Source organism: Tachyglossus aculeatus, chromosome X3 (assembly GCF_015852505.1).
Source record: "Tachyglossus aculeatus isolate mTacAcu1 chromosome X3, mTacAcu1.pri, whole genome shotgun sequence".
Taxonomy (NCBI): domain Eukaryota; kingdom Metazoa; phylum Chordata; class Mammalia; order Monotremata; family Tachyglossidae; genus Tachyglossus; species Tachyglossus aculeatus.
The window spans coordinates 14,438,165-14,458,343 of NC_052099.1; the positions used below are offsets into that span (position 1 = coordinate 14,438,165).

A 20,179-nucleotide genomic window follows, 5' to 3' on the forward strand; every position below is an offset into this window, starting at 1 on the left:
AAGTGACTTGCCCAGAGTCACACAGCTGACAGTTGGCGGAGCTGGGATTTGAACCCGTGACCTCCGACTCCAAAGCCCGGGCTCTTTCCCGCTGAGCCACGCTGTACCCTTAAAGCACTTGATAATAATAATTATAATAATGATAATAGTAATAATGGTATTTGTTCGTTACTTATTACGCGCCAAGCACTGTTCTAAGCGCTTACTTTGTGTCTAAGCTCTGGGGTAGAAACAAATTAATCCGGTTGGACGCAGTGCCCGTCCCACATGGGGCTCCCAGAATTAATCCCCATTTTATAAATGAGGGAACCGAGGCCCAGAGAAGGGAAGTGACTTGCCCAGAGTCACACAGCTGACAGTTGGCGGAGTGGGATTTGAACCCGTGACCTCCGACTCCAAAGCCCTGGCTCTTTCCACTGAGCCACGCTGTACCCTTAAAGCACTTGATAATAATAATTATAATAATGATAATATTAATAATGGTATTTGTTCTTATTACGCGCCAAGCACTGTTCTAAGCGCCTACTTTGTGTCTAAGCTCTAGGGTAGAAACAAATTAATCCAGTTGGACACAGTCCCCGTCCCACATGGGGCTCCCAGTCGTAATCCCCATTTTATAAATGAGGGAACTGAGGCCCAGAGAAGGGAAGTGACTTGCCCAGAGTCACACAGCTGACAGTTGGCGGAGCCGGGATTTGAACCCGTGACCTCGGACTCCAAAGCCCGGGCTCTTTCCTACTCTCCCAAGAGCTCCGCACGCAGTAAGCAGTCGAGAACTATTGATTCGTTGATCGATTACGTGCGGAGGTATTAGTGGCTCAGCGGAAAGAGCCCGGGCTTTGGAGTCCGATCGGGGTCACGGGTTCAAATCCCGGCTCCGCCAATTGTCAGCTGGGCGAGTTTGGGCAAGTCACTTTGCTTCTCTGTGCCTCAGTGACCTCATCTGGAAAATGGGGATGAAGACTGGGAGCCCCCCACCGTGGGACAACCTGATTATCTTGGAACCTCCCCAGCGCTTAGAACAGGGCTTTGCACGTAGTAAGCGCTTAATAAATGCCATTATTATTATTATTATTATTATTTGAAGGAGGAGGGAGTCCTGGGCCTTATTATTATTATTATTATTATTATTTGAAGGAGGAGGGAGTCCTGGGCTGGACGAAGGGTCAGAGGCAGAATCAATCAATCAATCAATCGTATTTATTGAGCGCTTACTGTGTGCAGAGCACTGTACTAAGCGCAGAAGTGTGGCTTAGGGGTTAGAGCACAGGCTTGGGAGTCGGAAGGACCTGGGATCTAATCGCAGCTCGGCTTCATGTCTGCTGAGTGACCTTGGGCAAATTGCTACACTTCTCTGAGCCTGTTACTTTACCCAGACACACAATCACACAAATGTGGGACAGCGACACCGCACCCACCCCAATCACCTTGTGTCTACAGAGAAGCAGCGCGGCTCAGTGGAAAGAGCCCGGGCTTGGGAGTCCGAGGTCATGGGTTCGAATCCCCGCTCTGCCGCTTGTCGGCTGTGTGACCTTGGGCAAATTGCTACACTTCTCTGGGCCTCAGTTACTTTACCCGGACACAAAGTCACACAAATATGGGACAGTGACACCGCGCCCACCCCAATCACCTTGTGTCTACAGAGAAGCAGCGCGGCTCAGTGGAAAGAGCCCGGGCTTGGGAGTCTGAGGCCATGGGTTCGAATCCCCGCTCGGCCGCTTGTCAGCTGGGTGACTTTGGGCAAGTCACTTCACATCTCTGGGCCTCAGTTACCTCATCTGGAAAATGGGGATTAAGATTGTGAGCCCCACATGGACAACCTGTTCACTTTGTATCCTCCCCAGCGCTTAGAACAGTGCTTTGCACATAGTAAGTGCTTAACAAATACCAAAATTATTATTATTATTACCCCAGCGCTTTGTACAGTGCCTGGCATGTAGTAAGCGCCTAACACCAAAATTATCATTATGATTAAATGATGAGCAGTGTGGCTCAGTGGAAAGAGCCCGGGCTTGGGAGTCCGAGGTCATGGGTTCGAATCCCCGCTCGGCCGCTTGTCAGCTGGGTGACTTTGGGCAAGTCACTTCACTTCTCTGGGCCTCAGTTACCTCATCTGGAAAATGGGGATTAAGATTGTGAGCCCCACATGGACAACCTGTTCACCTTCTATCCTCCCCAGCGCTTAGAACGGTGCTTTGCACCTAGTAAGTGCTTAACAAATACCAAAATTATTATTATTATTATTATTATTATTATTATTATTATTATTATTATTATTATTATTATTATTATTATTATTACCCCAGCACTTTGTACAGTGCCTGGCACGTAGAAAGCGCCTAACACCAAAATTATTATTACGATTAAATGATGAGCAGCGTGGCTCAGTAGAAAGAGCCTGGGCTTGGGAGTCCGAGGTCATGGGTTCGAATCCTGCCTCCGCCCCTTGTCTGCTGTGTGACTTTGGGCAAGTCACTTCTCTGGCCCTCAGTTCCCTCATCTGTAAAATGGGGGTGAAGACTGTGAGCCCCACGTGGGACAACCTGATCACCTTGTAACCTCCCCAGCGCTTAGAACAGTGCTTGGCACATAGTAAGTGCATAACAAAATCCACCTTGTACTTCCCAAGCACTTAGTACAGTGCTCTGCACACAGTAAGCGCTCAATAAATACGATTGAATGAACGACTGAATGAAGAGACACACATCAGAGAAGCAGCGTGGCTCCGTGGAAAGAGCCCGGGCTTGGGAGTCCGAGGTCATGGGTTCGAATCCCGCCTCCGCCCCTTGTCTGCTGTGTGACTTTGGGCAAGTCACTTCTCTGGCCCTCAGTTCCCTCATCTGGAAAGTGGGGATTAAAAGTGTGAGCCCCGTGTGGGACAACCTGATCCCCTTGTAACCTCCCCAGCGCTTAGAACAGTGCTTTGCACATAGTAAGCGCTTAATAAACGCCATCAAAAAAAATACGATTGAATGAATGAATGAACAAATGCCATCATTGTTGTTGTTATTATTATTATTCTCTGCGCCTCAGTTACAAGGGGGATGAAGACTGGGCAACCTGATCAACTCGTAGTCCCCCCCAGCGCATAGCATAGTACAGTGCTTCGCACATAGTAAGCGCTTAAAAATTGCCATCATTATTATTAAGCGCTCAATAAATACGATTGAATGAATGAATGAACAAATGTCATCATTGTTGTTATTATTATTATTCTCTGTGCCTCAGTTACAAGGGGGATGAAGACTGGGCAACCTGATCACCTCGTAGTCCCCCCCAGCGCTTACTACAGTGCTTCGCACATAGTAAGTGCTTAAAAAATGCCATCATTATTATCAAGTGCTCAATAACTACGATTGAATGAATGAACAAATGCCATCATTGTTATTATTATTATTATTCCCTGTGCTTCAGTTACAAGGGGGATGAAGACTGGGCAACCTGATCACCTCGTAGTCCCCCCCCCCCCCCCAGCGCTTAGTACAGTGCTCGGCACATAGTAAGCGCTTAAAAAATGCCATCATTATTATTAAGCGCTCAATAAATACGATTAAATACGAGAAGCAGCGTGGCTCGGTGAAAAGAACCCGGGCTTTGGAGTCTGAGATCATGGGTTCAAATCCCCGCTCGCCACTTGGCAGCTGGGTGACTTTGGACAAGTCACTTCACTTCTCTGGGCCTCAGTTCCCTCATCTGGAAAATGGGGATGAAGACTGTGAGCCCCCCAGCGCTTAGTACGGTGCTTCGCACATCGTAAGCGCTTAAAAAAATGCCATCATTATTATTAAGCCAACTTGTACTTCCCAAGCGCTTAGTACAGGGCTCTGCACACAGTAAGAGCTCAATAAATACGATTGATGATTGATTAAGCGCTCAATAAATACGATTGAATGAATGAATGAACAAATGTCATCATTGTTATTATTATTATGATTATTATTCTCTGTGCTTCAGTTACAAGGGGGATGAAGACTGGGCAACCTGATCACCTTGTAGTCCCCCCCAGCGCTTAGTACAGTGCTTTGCACATAGTAAGTGCTTAAAAAATGCCATTATTATTAAGTGATCAATAAATACTATTGAATGAATGAACAAATGCCATCATTGTTATTATTATTATTATTATTATTATTATTATTCCCTGTGCTTCAGTTACAAGGGGGCAACCTGATCACCTCGTAGTCCCCCCCAGCGCTTAGTACAGTGCTCCGCACATAGTAAGCGCTTAAAAAATGCCATCATTATTATCAAGCGCTCAATAAAGCAGCGGGAAGCAGTGTGGCTCAGTGGAAAGAGCCCGGGCTTTGGAGTCAGAGGTCATGGGTTCAAATCCCGGCTCCGCCACTTGTCGGCTGTGTGACTTTGGGCAAGTCGCTTCACTTCTCTGGGCTTCAGTTCCCTCATCTGGAAAATGGGGATTGAGACTGTGAGCCCCCCGTGGGACAACTTGATCACCTTGTAATCTCCCCAGCGCTTAGAACAGTGCTTTGCACATAGTAAGCGCTTAATAAATGCCATCAAAAAAAAAAATACGATTGAATGAGCAAATGTCATCATTGTTACTATTATATTATTATTCTCTGCGCCTCAGTTACAAGGTGGGGGATGAAAACTGGGCAACCTGAGGACCTCGTATCTCCCCCAGCGCTTAGTACAGTGCTTCGCACATAGTGAGCACTTCAAAAATGCCATCATTATTATTAAGTGCTCAAGGAATACGATTGAATGAATGAATGAACAAACGTCATCATTGTTATTATTATTATTCTCTGTACCTCAGTTACAAGGGGGGGGGATGAAGACTGGGCAACCTGATCGCCTCGTAGTCCCCCCCCCCCCCAGCGCTTACTACAGTGCTCGGCACATAGTAAGTGCTTAAAAAATGCCATCATTATTATTAAGCACTCAATAAATGCGATTGAAAACGAGAAGCAGCGTGGCTCAGTGAAAAGAACCCGGGCTTTGGAGTCCGAGATCATGGGTTCAAATCCCTGCTCGCCACGTGGCAGCTGGGTGACTTTGGGCAAGTCACTTCACTTCTCTGTGAGCCCCTACACTCTGTGTAGACTGTGAGCCCACTATTTTTAGACTGTGAGCCCACTATCGGGTAGGGACTGTCTCTATGTGATGCCAATTTGTACTTCCCAAGCGCTTAGTACAGTGCTCTGCACATAGTAAGCGCTCAATAAATACGATTGATTGATTCTCTGGGCCTCGGTTCCCTCATCTGGAAAATGGGGATGAAGACTGTGCCCCCCAGCGCTTAGTACGGTGCTTCGCACACAGTGCTTAAAAAATTATCATTATTATTATTATTGGACCTACCTCAGTGCTCAGAGCAGTGCTTGGCACAGAGAGAAGCAGCGTGGCTCAGTGGAAGGAGCCCGGGCTTTGGAGTCCGAGGTCATGGGTTCAAATCCCGGCTCCGCCAATTGCCAGTTGGGGGACTTTGGGCAAGTCACTTCTCTGGGCCTCAGTTCCCTCATCTGGAAAATGGGGCTGAAGACTGTGAGCCCCCCCGGTGGGACCACCTGATCACCTTGTAACCTCCCCAGCGCTTAGAACAGTGCTTGGCACATAGTAAGCACTTAATAAACGCTATTATTATTATTATTATTCTCTGGGCCTCAGTTCCCTCATCTGTCAAATGGGGATTGACTGGGAGCCCCCCGGGGGACCGCCTGATCACCTTGCAACCTCCCCAGCGCTTAGAACAGTGCTTGGCACATAGTAAGCGCTTAATAAACGCTATTATAATTATTATTATTATTATTCTCTGGGCCTCAGTTCCCTCACCTGTCAAATGGGGATTGACTGGGAGCCCCCCGGGGGACCACCTGATCACCTTGTAACCTCCCCAGCGCTTAGAACAGTGCTTGGCACATAGTAAGCACTTAATAAACGCTATTATTATTATTATTATTATTATTATTATTATTATTATTATTCTCTGGGCCTCAGTTCCCTCATCTGTCAAATGGGGATTGACTGGGAGCCCCCCGGCGGGACCACCTGATCACCTCGTAACCTCCCCAGCGCTTAGAACAGGGCTTGGCACCTAGTAAGCGCTTAATAAATGCCATCATTATTATTATTAGCCCAGTGCTCTGCACACAGTAAGCGCTCAATAAATACGATTGATTGATTGATTGATTGATTGAAGAACGAAACACGCCACTGGGTGACTTTGGGCGAGTCCCTTCACTTCTTTGGGCCTCGGTTACCTCATCCGGAAGATGGGGATGAAGACTGGGAGCCCCCCCCCCCCAGCGCTTCGTACATAGTAAGCGCTTAAAAAAAGTCATCGTTATTATCAAGCGGTCAATGAATACGACTGAATGAATGAATGACTGAATGAATGAATGAAGAAACGTCATCATTGTTATTATTCTCTTCGCCTCAGTTCCAAGGCGGGGGATGAAGACTGGGCCAATCTCTTATCTCCCCCTCAGTGCTTTGAACAGTGTTTTTTGTTTTGTTTTTTGATTTTTAACAGTTTTTAACAGTGTTTCGAAGAGTTCGGCGATGGAAGTCCAGGCCCTCCTTCCCGGCGCCGTTTCGCCTCAGCAGGGCGGGGACGGGGGCGGAGAGAACCGCGGCCAACAGGCAGCCGGAGGCCAACGAAGCCCTCCAGTCGCCATATCCGGCTCCTAAGGGGACGGAGCTTCACCCGCCCGGCCGCCTTCCGCCATGTTCTTCTGGGACCAGCTGCGGGCCGGCAGCTCTGAGGTGGACTGGTGTGAGGAGAACTACACCATCGTGCCCGCCATTGCCGAGTTCTACAACACGGTGCGTGCGCGGGCGGGCGGTGCGCACGCGCGTTGGCGCCCGCGAGCCGCCGCGCACGCGCGTTGGCGCCCGCGAGGCCGCCGCGCTCGCGCCCGTTGGCGCCCGCGAGCCGCCGCGCACGCGCGTTGGCCCCGGCGAGGCCGCGCTCGCTCCCGTTGGCGCCCACGGGCCGGCGCGCACGCGCGTTGGCCCCGGCGCGCGCTGCCCTTAGTGATAATCCCCATAATAATGACGGCATTTGTTAATAATAATAATAATAACGGTGAATAACAGAATAATAATAATGTTGGCATTTATTCAGCGCTTACTATGTGCCCGGCACTGTTCTAAGCGTTGGGGAGGCTACAAGGTGGTCAGGTGGTCCCCCGGGGGGCCCACAGTCAATCCCCATTTGACAGATGAGGGAATTGAGGCCCAGAGAATAATAATAATAATAATAATAATAATAACAATGGCGTTTATTAAGCGCTTACTATGTGCCCAGCACTGTTCTAAGCGCTGGGGAGGCTACAAAGTGATCAGGTGGTCCCCCGGGGGGCTCACAATCAATCCCCATTTGACGGATGAGGGAACTGAGGCCCAGAGAATAATAATAATAATAATAATAATAATAATAATAATAATAATAATAATAATAATAATAACATTTATTAAGTGCCCGGGGGGCTCACAGTCAATCCCCATTTGACGGATGAGGGAACTGAGGCCCAGAGAATAATAGTAATGATAATAATGGCATTTATTAAGCACTTACTATGTGCCCAGCACTGTTCTAAGCGCTGGGGAGGCTACAAGGCGATCAGGTTATCCCACAGGGGGCTCACAGTCTTAATCCCCATTTTACAGATGAGGTAACTGAGGCCCAGAGAATAATAATAATAATGGCATTTATTAAGCGCTTACTATGTGCAAAGCACTGTTCTAAGCGCTGGGGAGGCTACACGGTGATCAGGCGGTCCCCCGGGGGGCTCCCAGTCAATCCCCATTTGACAGATGAGGCAACTGAGGCCCAGAGAATAATAATAATGATAGTAATGGCGTTTATTAAGTGCTTACTATGTGCCCAGCACTGTTCTAAGCACTGGGGAGGCTACAAGGTGATCAGGTGGTCCCCTGGGGGGCTCACGGTCAATCCTCATTTGATGGATGAGGGAACTGAGGCCCAGAGAATAATAATAATAATAATAATAGCATTTATTAAGTGCTTACTATGTGCCCAGCACTGTTCTAAGCGCTGGGGAGGCTACAAGGTGATCAGGTGGTCCCCTGGGGGGCTCACGGTCAATCCCCATTTGACGGATGAGGGAACTGAGGCCCAGAGAATAATAATAATAATAATGGCATTTATTAAGTGCTTACTATGTGCCCAGCACTGTTCTAAGCGCTGGGGAGGCTACAAGGTGATCAGGTGGTCCCCCGGGGGGCTCACGGTCAATCCCCATTTGACAGATGAGGGAACTGAGACCCAGAGAATAATAATAATGATAATAATGGCATTTATTAAGCGCTTACTATGTGCCCAGCACTGTTCTAAGCGCTGGGGAGGCTACAAGGTGATCAGGTGGTCCCCCTGGGGGCTCCCAGTCAATCCCCATTTGACAGATGAGGCAACTGAGGCCCAGAGAATAATAATAATGATAATAATGGCATTTATTAAGCACTTACTATGTGCCCAGCACTGTTCTAAGCGCTGGGGAGGCTACAGGGTGATCAGATTGTCCCATGTGGGACTCACAGTCTTAATCCCCATTTTACAGATGAGGTAACTGAGGCCCAGAGAATAATAATAATAATGGCATTTATTAAGCGCTTACTATGTGCCAAGCACTGTTCTAAGCGCTGGGGAGGCTACACGGTGATCAGGCGGTCCCCCGGGGGGCTCCCAGTCAATCCCCATTTGACAGATGAGGGAACTGAGGCCCAGAGAATAATAATAATAATAATAATAATAATAATAACAACATTTATTAAGTGCCCGCGGGGCTCACAGTCAATCCCCATTTGACGGATGAGGGAACTGAGGCCCAGAGAATAATAATAATGATAATAATGGCATTTATTAAGCGCTTACTATGTGCCAAGCACTGTTTTAAGCGCTGGGGAGGCTACAAGGTGGTCAGGTGGTCCCCGGGGGGCTCACGGTCAATCCCCATTTGACGGATGAGGGAACTGAGGCCCAGAGAATAATAATAATGATAATAATGGTGTTTATTAAGCACTTACTATGTGCCCAGCACTGTTCTAAGCGCTGGGGAGGCTACAAGGTGATCAGGTGGTCCCCCTGGGGGCTCCCAGTCAATCCCCATTTGACAGATGAGGCAGCTGAGGCCCAGAGAATAATAATAATGATAATAATGGCATTTATTAAGCGATTACTATGTGCCAAGCACTGTTCTAAGCGCTGGGGAGGCTACAAGGCGATCAGGTTATCCCACAGGGGGCTCACAGTCTTAATCCCCATTTTCCAGGTGAGGTAACTGAGGCACAGAGAAGTGAAGTGATTTACCCAAGGTCACCCAGCTGAAAGTGGCGGAGGCGGGATTTGAACCCATGACCAGTGACTCCAAAGCCCGGGCTCTTTCCACTGAGCCACGCTGCCAGCGCTTACTCTGTGCCAAGCACTGTTCTAAGCACTGTGGGGGGATACAAGATCATCAGGCTGTCCCACGGGGGGCTCACGGTCTTCATCCCCATTTTATTCATTCATTCATTCAATCGTATTTATTATTATTATTATGGCATTTGTTAAGCGCTTACTATGTGCAGAGCACTGTACTAAGCGCTTGGGAAGTCCAAGTTGGCAACATATAGAGACGGTCCCTACCCGACAACGGGCTCACAGTCTAGAGGTGAGGGAACTGAGGCCCAGAGAAGTCAAGTGGCTTGGCCAAAGTCACACAGCTGATAAGCGGCCAAGACAGGATTAGAACCCATGACCTCTGATTCCCCAGCTCGGATAATGACGGTATTTGTTCAGCGCTTACTCTGTGCCAAGCACTGTTCTAAGCGCTGGGTGGGGGGGGGGGATACAAGGTCATCAGGCTGTCCCACGGGGGGCTCACAGTCTTCATCCCCATTTTAGAGATGAGAGAACTGAGGCCCAGAGAAGTCAAGTGGCTTGTCCAAAGTCACACAGCTGATAAGTGGCAGAGACAGGATTAGAACCCACGACCTCCGATTCCCAAGCCCGGGCTCTTGCCACCTAATAGTAACAATAATGATGATGGTATTTGTTAAGCGCTTACTGTGAGGCCCAGAGAAGTCAAGTGGCTTGTCCAAAGTCACACAGTAATTTCATTCATTCATTCAACCGAATTTATTGAGTGCTTACGGTGTGCAGAGCACTGTACTAAGCGCTTGGGAAGTACAAGTTGGCAACATATAGAGACAGTCCCTACCCAACAGTGGGCTCACAGTCTTTGCACATAATAAGCGCTTAGTAAATGCCATTATTATTATTATTATTATTATTATTATTAATAATAATAATAAATGGCAGAGATAGGATTAGAACCCATGACCTCTGATTCCCATGCCCGGGCTCTTGCCACATAATAATAATAATGATGATGATGATGGTATTTGTAAAGCACTTACTCAGGCCCAGAGAAGTCAAGTGGCTTGTCCAGTTGCACAGCTGATAAGTGGCAGAGACAGGATTAGAACCCATGACCTCTGATTCCGAAGCCCAGGCTCTTGCCACATAATAATAATAATAATAATAATAATAACAACAATAATAATAACAACAATAATAATAGTATTTGTTAAACGCTTACTATGAGGCCCAGAGAAGTCAAGTGGCTTGACCAAAGTCACACAGTGATTTGCACATAATAAGCACTTAATAAATGTCATTATTATTATTATTATTATTATTATTATTATTATTATTATTATTATTATTATTAAATGGCAGAGGTAGGCTTAGAACCCATGACCTCTGATTCCCAAGCCAGTACTCTTGCCACGTAATAGTAATATTAATAACGATGGTATTTGTTAAGCGCTTTCTCTGAGGCCCAGAGAAGTCAAGTGGCTTGTCCAAAGTCACACAGCTGATAAGTGGCAGAGACAGGATTAGAACCCAGGACCTCTGATTCCCAAGCCCGAGCTCTTGCCACCTAATAATAATAATAATGATGGTGTTTGTTAAGCGCTTACTATGAGGCCCAGAGAAGTCAAGTGGCTTGTCCAAAGTCACACAGTGATTTGCACATAATAAGCGCTTAATAAATGCCATTATTATTATTATTATTATTAAATGGCAGAGATAGGATTAGAACCCATGACCTCTGATTCCCAAGCCCGGGCTCTTGCCACCTAATAATAATAATAACGATGGTGTTTGTTAAGCGCTTACTATGAGGCCCAGAGAAGTCAAGTGGCTTGTCCAAAGTCACACAGTGATTTGCACATAATAAGCGCTTAATAAATATCATTATTATTATTATTATTATTAAATGGCAGAGATAGGATTAGAACCCATGACCTCTGATTTCCAAGCCCGGGCTCTTGCCACCTAATAATAATAATAATGATGGTATTTGTTAAGCACTTACTATGAGGCCCAGAGAAGTCAAGTGGCTTGTCCAAAGTCACACAGAGATTTGCACATAATAAGCGCTTAATAAATGCCATTATTATTATTATTATTATTAAATGGCAGAGATAGGATTAGAACCCATGACCTCTGATTCCCAAGCCCGGGCTCTTGCCACCTAATAATAATAATAACGATGGTGTTTGTTAAGCACTTACTGTGAGGCCCAGAGAAGTCAAGTGGCTTGTCCAAAGTCACACAGTGATTTGCACATAATAAGCGCTTAATAAATGCCATTATTATTATTATTATTATTAAATGGCAGAGATAGGATTAGAACCCATGACCTCTGATTTCCAAGCCCGGGCTCTTGCCACCTAATAATAATAATAACGATGGTGTTTGTTAAGCGCTTACTGTGAGGCCCAGAGAAGTCAAGTGGCTTGTCCAAAGTCACACAGCTGAAAGTGGCAGAGACAGGATTAGAACCCACAACCTCCGACTCCCAAACCCGGGCTCTTCCCACTTAACCGCGCTGCTTCTCTTCCTTCCGTACTCGCCGTCTTTTCCTTGCCCGTCCCCCCCGCCTCCTGTTGTTTATTATCAATAATAATGGTACTTGTCCAGCACTTACTTCTAATAATAATAATAATAATGGCATTTATTAAGCACTTACTATGTGCAAAGCACTGTTCTAAGCACTGGGGAGGTTACAAGGTGATGCGGTTGTCCCACGGGGGGTTCACAGTCTTAATCCCCATTTTCCAGATGAGGGAACTGAGGCCCAGAGAAGTGAAGTGACTTGCCCAAAGCCACACAGCTGACAGTCGGCGGAGCCGGGATTTGAACCCACGACCTCTGGCTCCAAAGCCTGGGCTCTTTCCACTGAGCCACGCTGCTTCTCTAGACTGTCAGCCCGCTGTCGAGTAGGGACCGTCTCTATATGTTGCCAACTTGTCCTTCCCAAGCGCTTAGCGCAGTGCTCTGCACACCGTAAGCGCTCAATAAGTACGATTGAATGAATGGGTGCCGAGCACTGTGGTAGATACCAGGTAACCAGGTCGGCCACGGCCCCAGGTCCCGCACGGGACTCACAGTCTTAATCATCATCAATCGTATTTATTGAGCGCTTACTGTGTGCAGAGCACTGTACTAAGCGCTTGGGAAGTACAAATTGGCAACATATAGAGACGGTCCCTACAGTGGGCTCACAGTCTTAATCCACATTTGACAGGCGAGGGAACCGAGGCCCAGTCAAGTGACTTGTCCAAGGTCACACAGTCTCAGAGCCTGTGGCTCAGTTGAAAGAGCCCGGGCTTGGGAGTCAGAGGCTGTGGGTTCTAATTCCAGCTTCACCTCATAATAATAATAATAATAATAATAATAATAATGGCGTTTGTTAAGCCCTTGTTTTGTGGCAGGCACTGTTCAGCTGTGTGACTTTGGGCAAGTCACTTAACTTCTCTGGGCCTCAGTGACCTCATCTGGAAAATGGGGATGAAGACCGGGAGCCCCACGTGGGACAACCTGATTACCTTGTATCCCCCCCCCCCCCAGTGCTTAGAACAGTGCTTGGCACATAGCAAGCGCTCACGAAATGCCATCATCATTACTATCGTTATTATTCGAACCCGACTCCCGGGGCCGGGCCGTACCCATTAAGCCACACTGCTTCCCGTCCTCTGCCCGGACTTGTCCTTTTGATCAGGCAGCGGGGGAACGAAGGCTACCGGCCCGTTGTCGGGTAGGGATTGTCTCCATCTTTTGCTGAATTGCACTTTCCAAGCGCTTAGTACAGTGCTCAGCACACCGTAAGCGCTCAATAAGTACTATTGAATGAACGAGAGAAACAGGGGGGGATTTTTTTGACCCTTAAAGGAGCGTTAGGCCTCTTTCGGGTGAAAGGCCGGACAAACTCTGGCACGTGATATGACGCCGTTCCCGCACTCCGTGGCTTCGACATTACTGTTTCAGTGCCTGCTCACCTAGAGTCTCAGAAACAGGGAAATGAGGAATTCTTACAAATCTGCATCTTTTTGGTCCAATTTTCCATCCTGCCTCCTGGGACAAACTATATTTATTGTTCTCCTTTTGGGGGAGGAACAGTAGCCCCGTGAACGGCCTCTGAACCCGAGTCTCCCCTAAAGCTTTTTTGGGCCTGTTCATTGCTCCTTAATATCTCCACAGATAATAATAATAATAATGATGGCATTTATTAAGCGCTTACTATGTGCAAAGCACTGTTCTAAGCGCTGGGGAGGTTACTTGTACATATCTATCCTATTTATTTTATTTTGTTAGTATGTTTGGTTTTGTTCTCTGTCTCCCCCTTTTAGACTGTGAGCCCACTGTTGGGTAGGGACTGTCTCTATATGTTGCCAACTTGTACTTCCCAAGCGCTTAGTACAGTGCTCTGCACACAGTAAGCGCTCAATAAATACGATTGACTGATTGATTGATTGATAAGGTTGTCCCGCTCAGTAAATACGATTGATGATGATGATGATACAAGGTGATCAGGTTGTCCCGCGGGGGGCTCACAGTCTTCATCCCCATTTTCCGGATGAGGTCACTGAGGCTCAGAGAAGTGAAGTGACCTGCCCAGGTGACAGTTGGCGGAGCCGGGATTTGAACCCATGACCTGTGACTCCAAAGCCCGGGCTCTTTCCACAGATACTAAGCTCTGGAAGTTAACTGGTGACATTTTATATTTGGTTTCATTACCTGCCTTCTTTTCTTAGGGTGAGCCCGCTGTGGGCAGGGATTGTCTCTCTTTGTTGCCGAATTGTACTTTCCAAGCGCTTAGTACAGTGCCCTGCGCACGGTAAGCGCTCAATAAATACGACTGAATGGACGGTAGATTCTATGATGGATTTATAGACGGGGCTGTCTAATGCCCCGCTTGGTATAGAATCCAATAGTAAAGCGTTGCAGCCGAAGAAGAGATTCTTGGGCTCAGCTCTTGATTCGGGAACTGAATTTAAGACTTCCCATAAATAAAAAAAAATAAACAGCAACACATGCGGAAAATTCAACATCAACATCCAGATTTCATTCCCGAGCTGGGGGAATAAAGGGCTTAATGAGGGAAGGTGTTTTGGAGAAGATGGGACCTGGTTTGAAGGTGGAGAGAGTGATGGTCAGGCATAGATGCGTGACAAGGTAAGACACTTACTTTCCTACACAGGGCTAGCAGACAAAGTAGGAGGGAAGCTAGGTATAAAATTCCCATTTTACAGATGAGGAAACTGAGGCACAGAGAAGTGAAATGACTTGCCGTAGATTATTTATTTATTTTATTGGTACATATTTATTCTATTTTAATGCGCTTGGTTTTGTTCTCCGTCTCCCCCTTCTAGACTGTGAGCCCGCTGTTGGGTAGGGACCGTCTCTATATGTTGCCAACTTGTACTTCCCAAGCGCTTAGTCCAGTGCTCTGCACGCAGTGTGCTCAATAAATACGATTGATTGATTGATTGATTGATTTTGTTTTGTTCTCTGTCTCCCCCTTCTAGACCACGAGCCCAATGTCGGGTAGGGACCGTCTCTAGATGTTGCCAACTTGTACTTCCCAAGTGCTTAGTCCAGTGCTCTGCACATAGTAAGCGCTCAATAAATACAATTGAATGAATTTCCCCGGGACTCAGTGAAAATAGTGTCACAGATTAGAGTGACTCGCAAATACTCACGATTTTTCTTATAGACGATATCAAAGGCTAGGAAGATATTTTACAGTTAGAATGCAACATCGCTTTACGCGTCTCTTACGTTCGTACCGTAGTTTTCAACAGTAATGCCACCCAACCAGTTGTATGACCGCCTCTGGATGTTGCCAACTTGGACTTCCCAAGCGCTTAGTCCAGTGCTCTGCACACAGTAAGCGCTCAATAAATACGATTGAATGAATGAATGGGATCTGAAGAGGATGTTTGTGTGCAGAAGAGAGGCCACTTGGTTAGAATCGCGCCTCCCTGTTGGGAGATTTGAGTTCAGTTTCCAGCAGCTACTCAGGCTTTTCTGTGTTTCTTTCTTTGTTTCTTTGTCACCAACCTCTAGCTGGTGACTCTTGGTAATTTGGTTTCCCTTTTTGCCCATTAAAAAGAGTGGGCCCAATCCCTCAGGTTACCCTCTCGTAATAAACTAATCACTATGGTACTTAAGTGCGCTGTTCATAATAATGATAATGGCATTTATTAAGCGCTTACTATGTGCAAAGCACTGTTCTAATTCTAGGCACTGGGGTAGATAGAAGTTAATCAGGTTGGATGTAGTCGCACTCTTAATCCCCATTTTCCAGATGAGGCCCAGAGAGTTGGTAGGCGTGTTCCCTGCCCGCAACAAGCTTACCTTCTAGAAGAGTAGAGGATCTTCTGCTCCTCAAAACCCTTCTTTCTTTGCCACCATGCCCCCCCGCCGTCCCCTAAACATTTATAATGTGATTTTCTGGTAGTAATTTGGGAGCCAAGCTGGCCCTGCTTAATTGTTACTCTGTTTATTTACTTATTTTACTGGTACATATCTATTTATTTTATTTTGTTAATATGTTTGGTTTTGTTCTCTGTCTCCCCCTTCTAGACTGTGAGCCCACTGTTGGGTAGGGGCCGTCTCTATATGTTGCCAACTTGGACTTCCCAAGCGCTTAGTACAGTGCTCTGCACACAGTAAGTGCTCAGTAAATATGATTGATTGATTGATTGAAAGCAGTGATACTTGTAATGAAGCACCTTGAGTTTTTCAGAAGTTACTTATATACAGAATCATACCATGGTGACGCTTAGAACAGGGCTTCGCACATTGTAAGCGCTTAACGAATATCATTATTATTCTTACTAGAAAAGATCTTCATCACTAAACTGTCAGTCGACAGCGAAACGGTCCCTAATTCATCAGACAGTTGCTTTCGATTTGAGGATAAGGGCCTAGCAGTAGAATGAGGGACTGAGTGTGGGTTTTTTTTTTTTTTTAATATTAAATCATTCAGGAGATTAAAAGTAGGAGAATCTCAAATACGCTTTTGGAGTTTATTGATAACTAAATCTATCTGGAAGCCCGTTGCGCTTGCTGTGCTGCTCCTCACTGTAGGAGAGACAGAATAGTTGAATGCCCTGGGGTTATAGCATTGTTTTCGGTAAGACTTCTAAACACCAAATATCATTAAGATGTTTATAAAATGAGGCAATATCCAGGGAGATCAGCGGGACATTTCTTATTTTAGAATTTTTGTAGTGGATTTTTTCCCATATGCAGAACATTACTTTTATTTTTTTTTAAATTTACAAGGAGAAAGCCAAAAGAAGAAAATCATTTACTGTATCCAAAAGCAATCCTGTCAATTTGGGCTCCTAAAAATACAATTTGGATTAGTTGCCTCTCAACTTTAGTAACGTAGACAGTTTTCATAACAGAAATCATCTGGAACTTTAACCTTTTTAACCACTATTTCTTTACTGCATTTCCTAGTTTTTTCCTCTTTTTGTGTGTGTTTATTCTCCTGGGGTTTTTTAAAAAACATCTACCCTTTTCCTTTTCACTCACTCAAGTGTTCAAAACAAAGACAATGGAAGCCAATAGTGATTGATAATGCTGTCAGGCAGAAACAATACTGTAATTTCCTGCCTTTGGGAACATTGGATGTTATGTAGAAACAAATGCTTATTTTATTAGAGTATTCAAATCGCATTCTGTATAAATGGGCAAGTTGAAGTATGCATTTTTAATAAACAATAAGAGTATAAGATAGTATAAGATAGTATAAGATATAAGATATAAGATATATAAGATAGTATAAGATAGTATGATATAAGATATAAGATATATAAGATACTATAAGATAGTATAAGATAGTATAAGATATAAGATATAAGATATAAGATAGTATAAGATAGTAAACCTATCTTCTCACAAAGGAAAGGGAAAAGAAATCTAATTTTTCGAAACTGTCGCTGCTATATGCCCACTGTTGGGTAGGGACCGTCTCTATGTGTTGCCAACTTGGACTTCCCAAGCGCTTAGTACAGTGCTGTGCACACAGTAAGCGCTCAGTAAATACGATTGAATGAATGAATGAATGAATACGGTCTTTTAAAAGGAAAAGCTACAACTAAGTTCAGAGTTCAAAAATAGGAGCGGGTGTTAAATGTGAGATGTAAATACAGGTAGAGTGCAGTTTTAAAATAAAATAAAGATCCGACTTGCCCTTGAACGGTCACAATGTTCTGAGCCACGTTTTCGGGCTAAGCCAAGGGGGATTGGTAAATGGGGTATTTTCATTATTAATAGTGATAACAATAATAATTGTGGTATTTGTTAAGCGCTACTGTACTAAGCGCTGGGGCGGAGATTAGCAAATGGGTTGGACCCAGTCCCTGCCCCAGATAGGGCTCACAGTTTCAATCCCCATTTTCCAGTTGAGGTAACCGAGGCCCAGAGAAGTGAAGAGACTTGCCCAAGGCCACACAGCGCACAAGTGGCCGAGCTGGGATTAGAACCCATGACCTTCTGACCCCAGGGCTGTGCTGTATCCACGATGCCGTACTGCTCCGCACGTTAATCATAATAATGATAGCGTTTATCATTACCCTGAGAACCCGCTGTCGGGTAGGGACCGTCTCTATATGTTGCCGACTTGGACTTCCCAAGCGCTTAGTACAGTGCTCTGCACACAGGAAGCGCTCAATAAATACGACTGACTGGATGAATGAACACTCGGTTGTGCTTTTGAATAAGACAGTAGAGAAGCAGCGTGGCTCAGTGGGAAGAGCACGGACTTTGGAGCCAGAGGTCACGGGTCCGAATCCCGGCTCCGCCACATCTGCTGTGTGACGCTGGGCAAGTCGCTTCGCTTCTCGGCGCCTCAGTGACCTCATCTGTAAAATGGGGGTGACGACTGTGAGCCTCCCGTGGGACAACCTGATTGTATCACCCCAGCGCTTAGAACAGTGCTTTGCACATAATAAGTGCTTAACAAATGCCATCCTTATTATTATTATTATTGGAATAGCATCCTTATACATGCTTACACACCTCTCGGGGTCGCACCTGGAGGGTTTCCAGCACGCGGCTACGGGAGGGCGAGCCAAGCAGAGGCCTGCCCACTCCATTCCTAGCCTGGGCAGTGGCTAGCGAGCGGCTAACAAATGTTAGCTTTGATGTTGACTATTGTTGTCATCGGGTGTCGATGGCCTTACCAAAGCTCCCTCCCCACCCTTGGGAAGCAGCGTGGCCTAATTGATAGAGCCATATCCTCTGGACCCTGTGCTCTCCGTGGGCAAGTAACGAGTCTGCTAATTCTGCCGTCTGATACTCTCCCAAGCGCCTAGTACAGCGCTCTGGGCATGCAGTAGGTGCTCAATCAATACCACCGGCTGCTAGACGCTCGTTGGGAATGGGGACCGTATCTTGCCAACTCTGTTGTACCCTCACAGGCCCCGCGAAGAGTGAGCACTCAAATACCACCGATGATGACGTTGCCCGATCTCCATCGAGGCTATCGATGCCCGTCTACCGGTTTTGTGTCCGTCTCCCCCTTCTCGACCGTGAGCCCGTTGTTGGGTCGGGATTGTCTCGATCTGTTGCCGAATTGTACTTTCCAAGCCCACAGTAAGCGCTCAATAAATACGATTTAACGACGGCAGGCGATCTGCCGCGAGTCAAAACCCACCCGCGCCGGGCGGCAGCGGCCTGGGAGAGCGCCGAGGGCGGGGAGACTCGGGTTTACCGCGCGGAAGGAAGCGGTGGTAAACCGCTTCCGTGTTTTCACCAAGCAAACTCAACGGGTTTGCTACCAAAACGACGGAGGCGGGCCATTCTGGGAGCGATGCATCCGTGGCGTCGCTACAGGTCGGACGCGACTCGACGGCATAAGACAACGACACCTTGCTTAAAGGTTCGCCCAGTAAGTAGTCACGATTGCCGGCGGATTCCTGGAATGTTGGCGGCCCCACTTTCTGTTGCCCGGACTCTTGGTAATTAATAATGATAATAATAAAGATGGCATTTGTTAAGCGCTTACTATGTGCAAAGCACTGTTCTAAGCACTGGGGTGGATGCAAGGTGATCAGGTTGTCCCACGTGGGGCTCACAGTCTTCACCCCCATTTTCCAGGTGAGGGAACCGAGGCCCAGAGAAGCGAAGGGACTTGCCCAAAGTCACGCAGCTAACAAGTGGCAGAGCTGGGATTAGAACCCATCACCTCCGACTCCCGAGCCCGGGGTCTTTTCACTGAGCCAACGCTTCCCCCTCCCCACCAAAAAAAGAAAAAAAATGCCTCACGAGGCCTTGGACGTCACGTGGGACGATGTTTCCATGGGAAAAATTTATCGAAGAAGAGCAAGGTTGCCTGTTGCGGGTGATTACGTGGTCAGAAATTCCCAATGCCAAGTTGTAGAGAATCCCGTGGAGTGTTCAGGAGAGGCAGGAAAACCAGGCAGCCGGAATTAGGGGGGACAGCCCCCCATCGTTCTCTGACGGTCTCGAAATTTGGCCCCTCAGAGTAAGCGCTTAATAAATGCCCTCGTTATTATTATTATTATTCTAGTCTGTCCCTTCCCCGATTTGGGGGGGAAGGTCTAGGAGCGCATACGCAATCGTTGCTCTATTCTGGAAAGTCACCTGGGTCAGAGCCAAAGTGGAACTCAGAAGAGAGATCCGGGAAAGAGAGAGCCTTGCCCAAAGCCGAGGGTTGTCCCTTCTGCAAGTTGTTTGCCTGTTCCTCACGCAGACCCATATTCATAATAATAATAATAATAATAATGGCATTTATTAAGCGCTTACTATGTGCAAAGCACTGTTCTAAGCGCTGGAGCACTGTTCAGCAGCATTCATTAAATACTTATCACCTGCCCAGTG

The 20,179-nt window shown here is 46.6% G+C and overlaps 1 protein-coding gene across 1 annotated transcript in view; it reads left to right on the forward strand.

Moving 5' to 3' along the window:
* Window positions 1-6,532: 6,532 nt before the first annotated feature.
* ACER2 (alkaline ceramidase 2) overlaps window positions 6,533-20,179 on the forward strand; it is a 59,084-nt gene continuing 45,437 nt past the window's right edge. Inside the window, exon 1 of the mRNA XM_038770369.1 lies at window positions 6,533-6,789. Coding sequence (XP_038626297.1) covers window positions 6,691-6,789 — 99 coding nt within the window. The 5' untranslated portion in view covers window positions 6,533-6,690. The remainder of the gene's footprint in view (window positions 6,790-20,179) is intronic.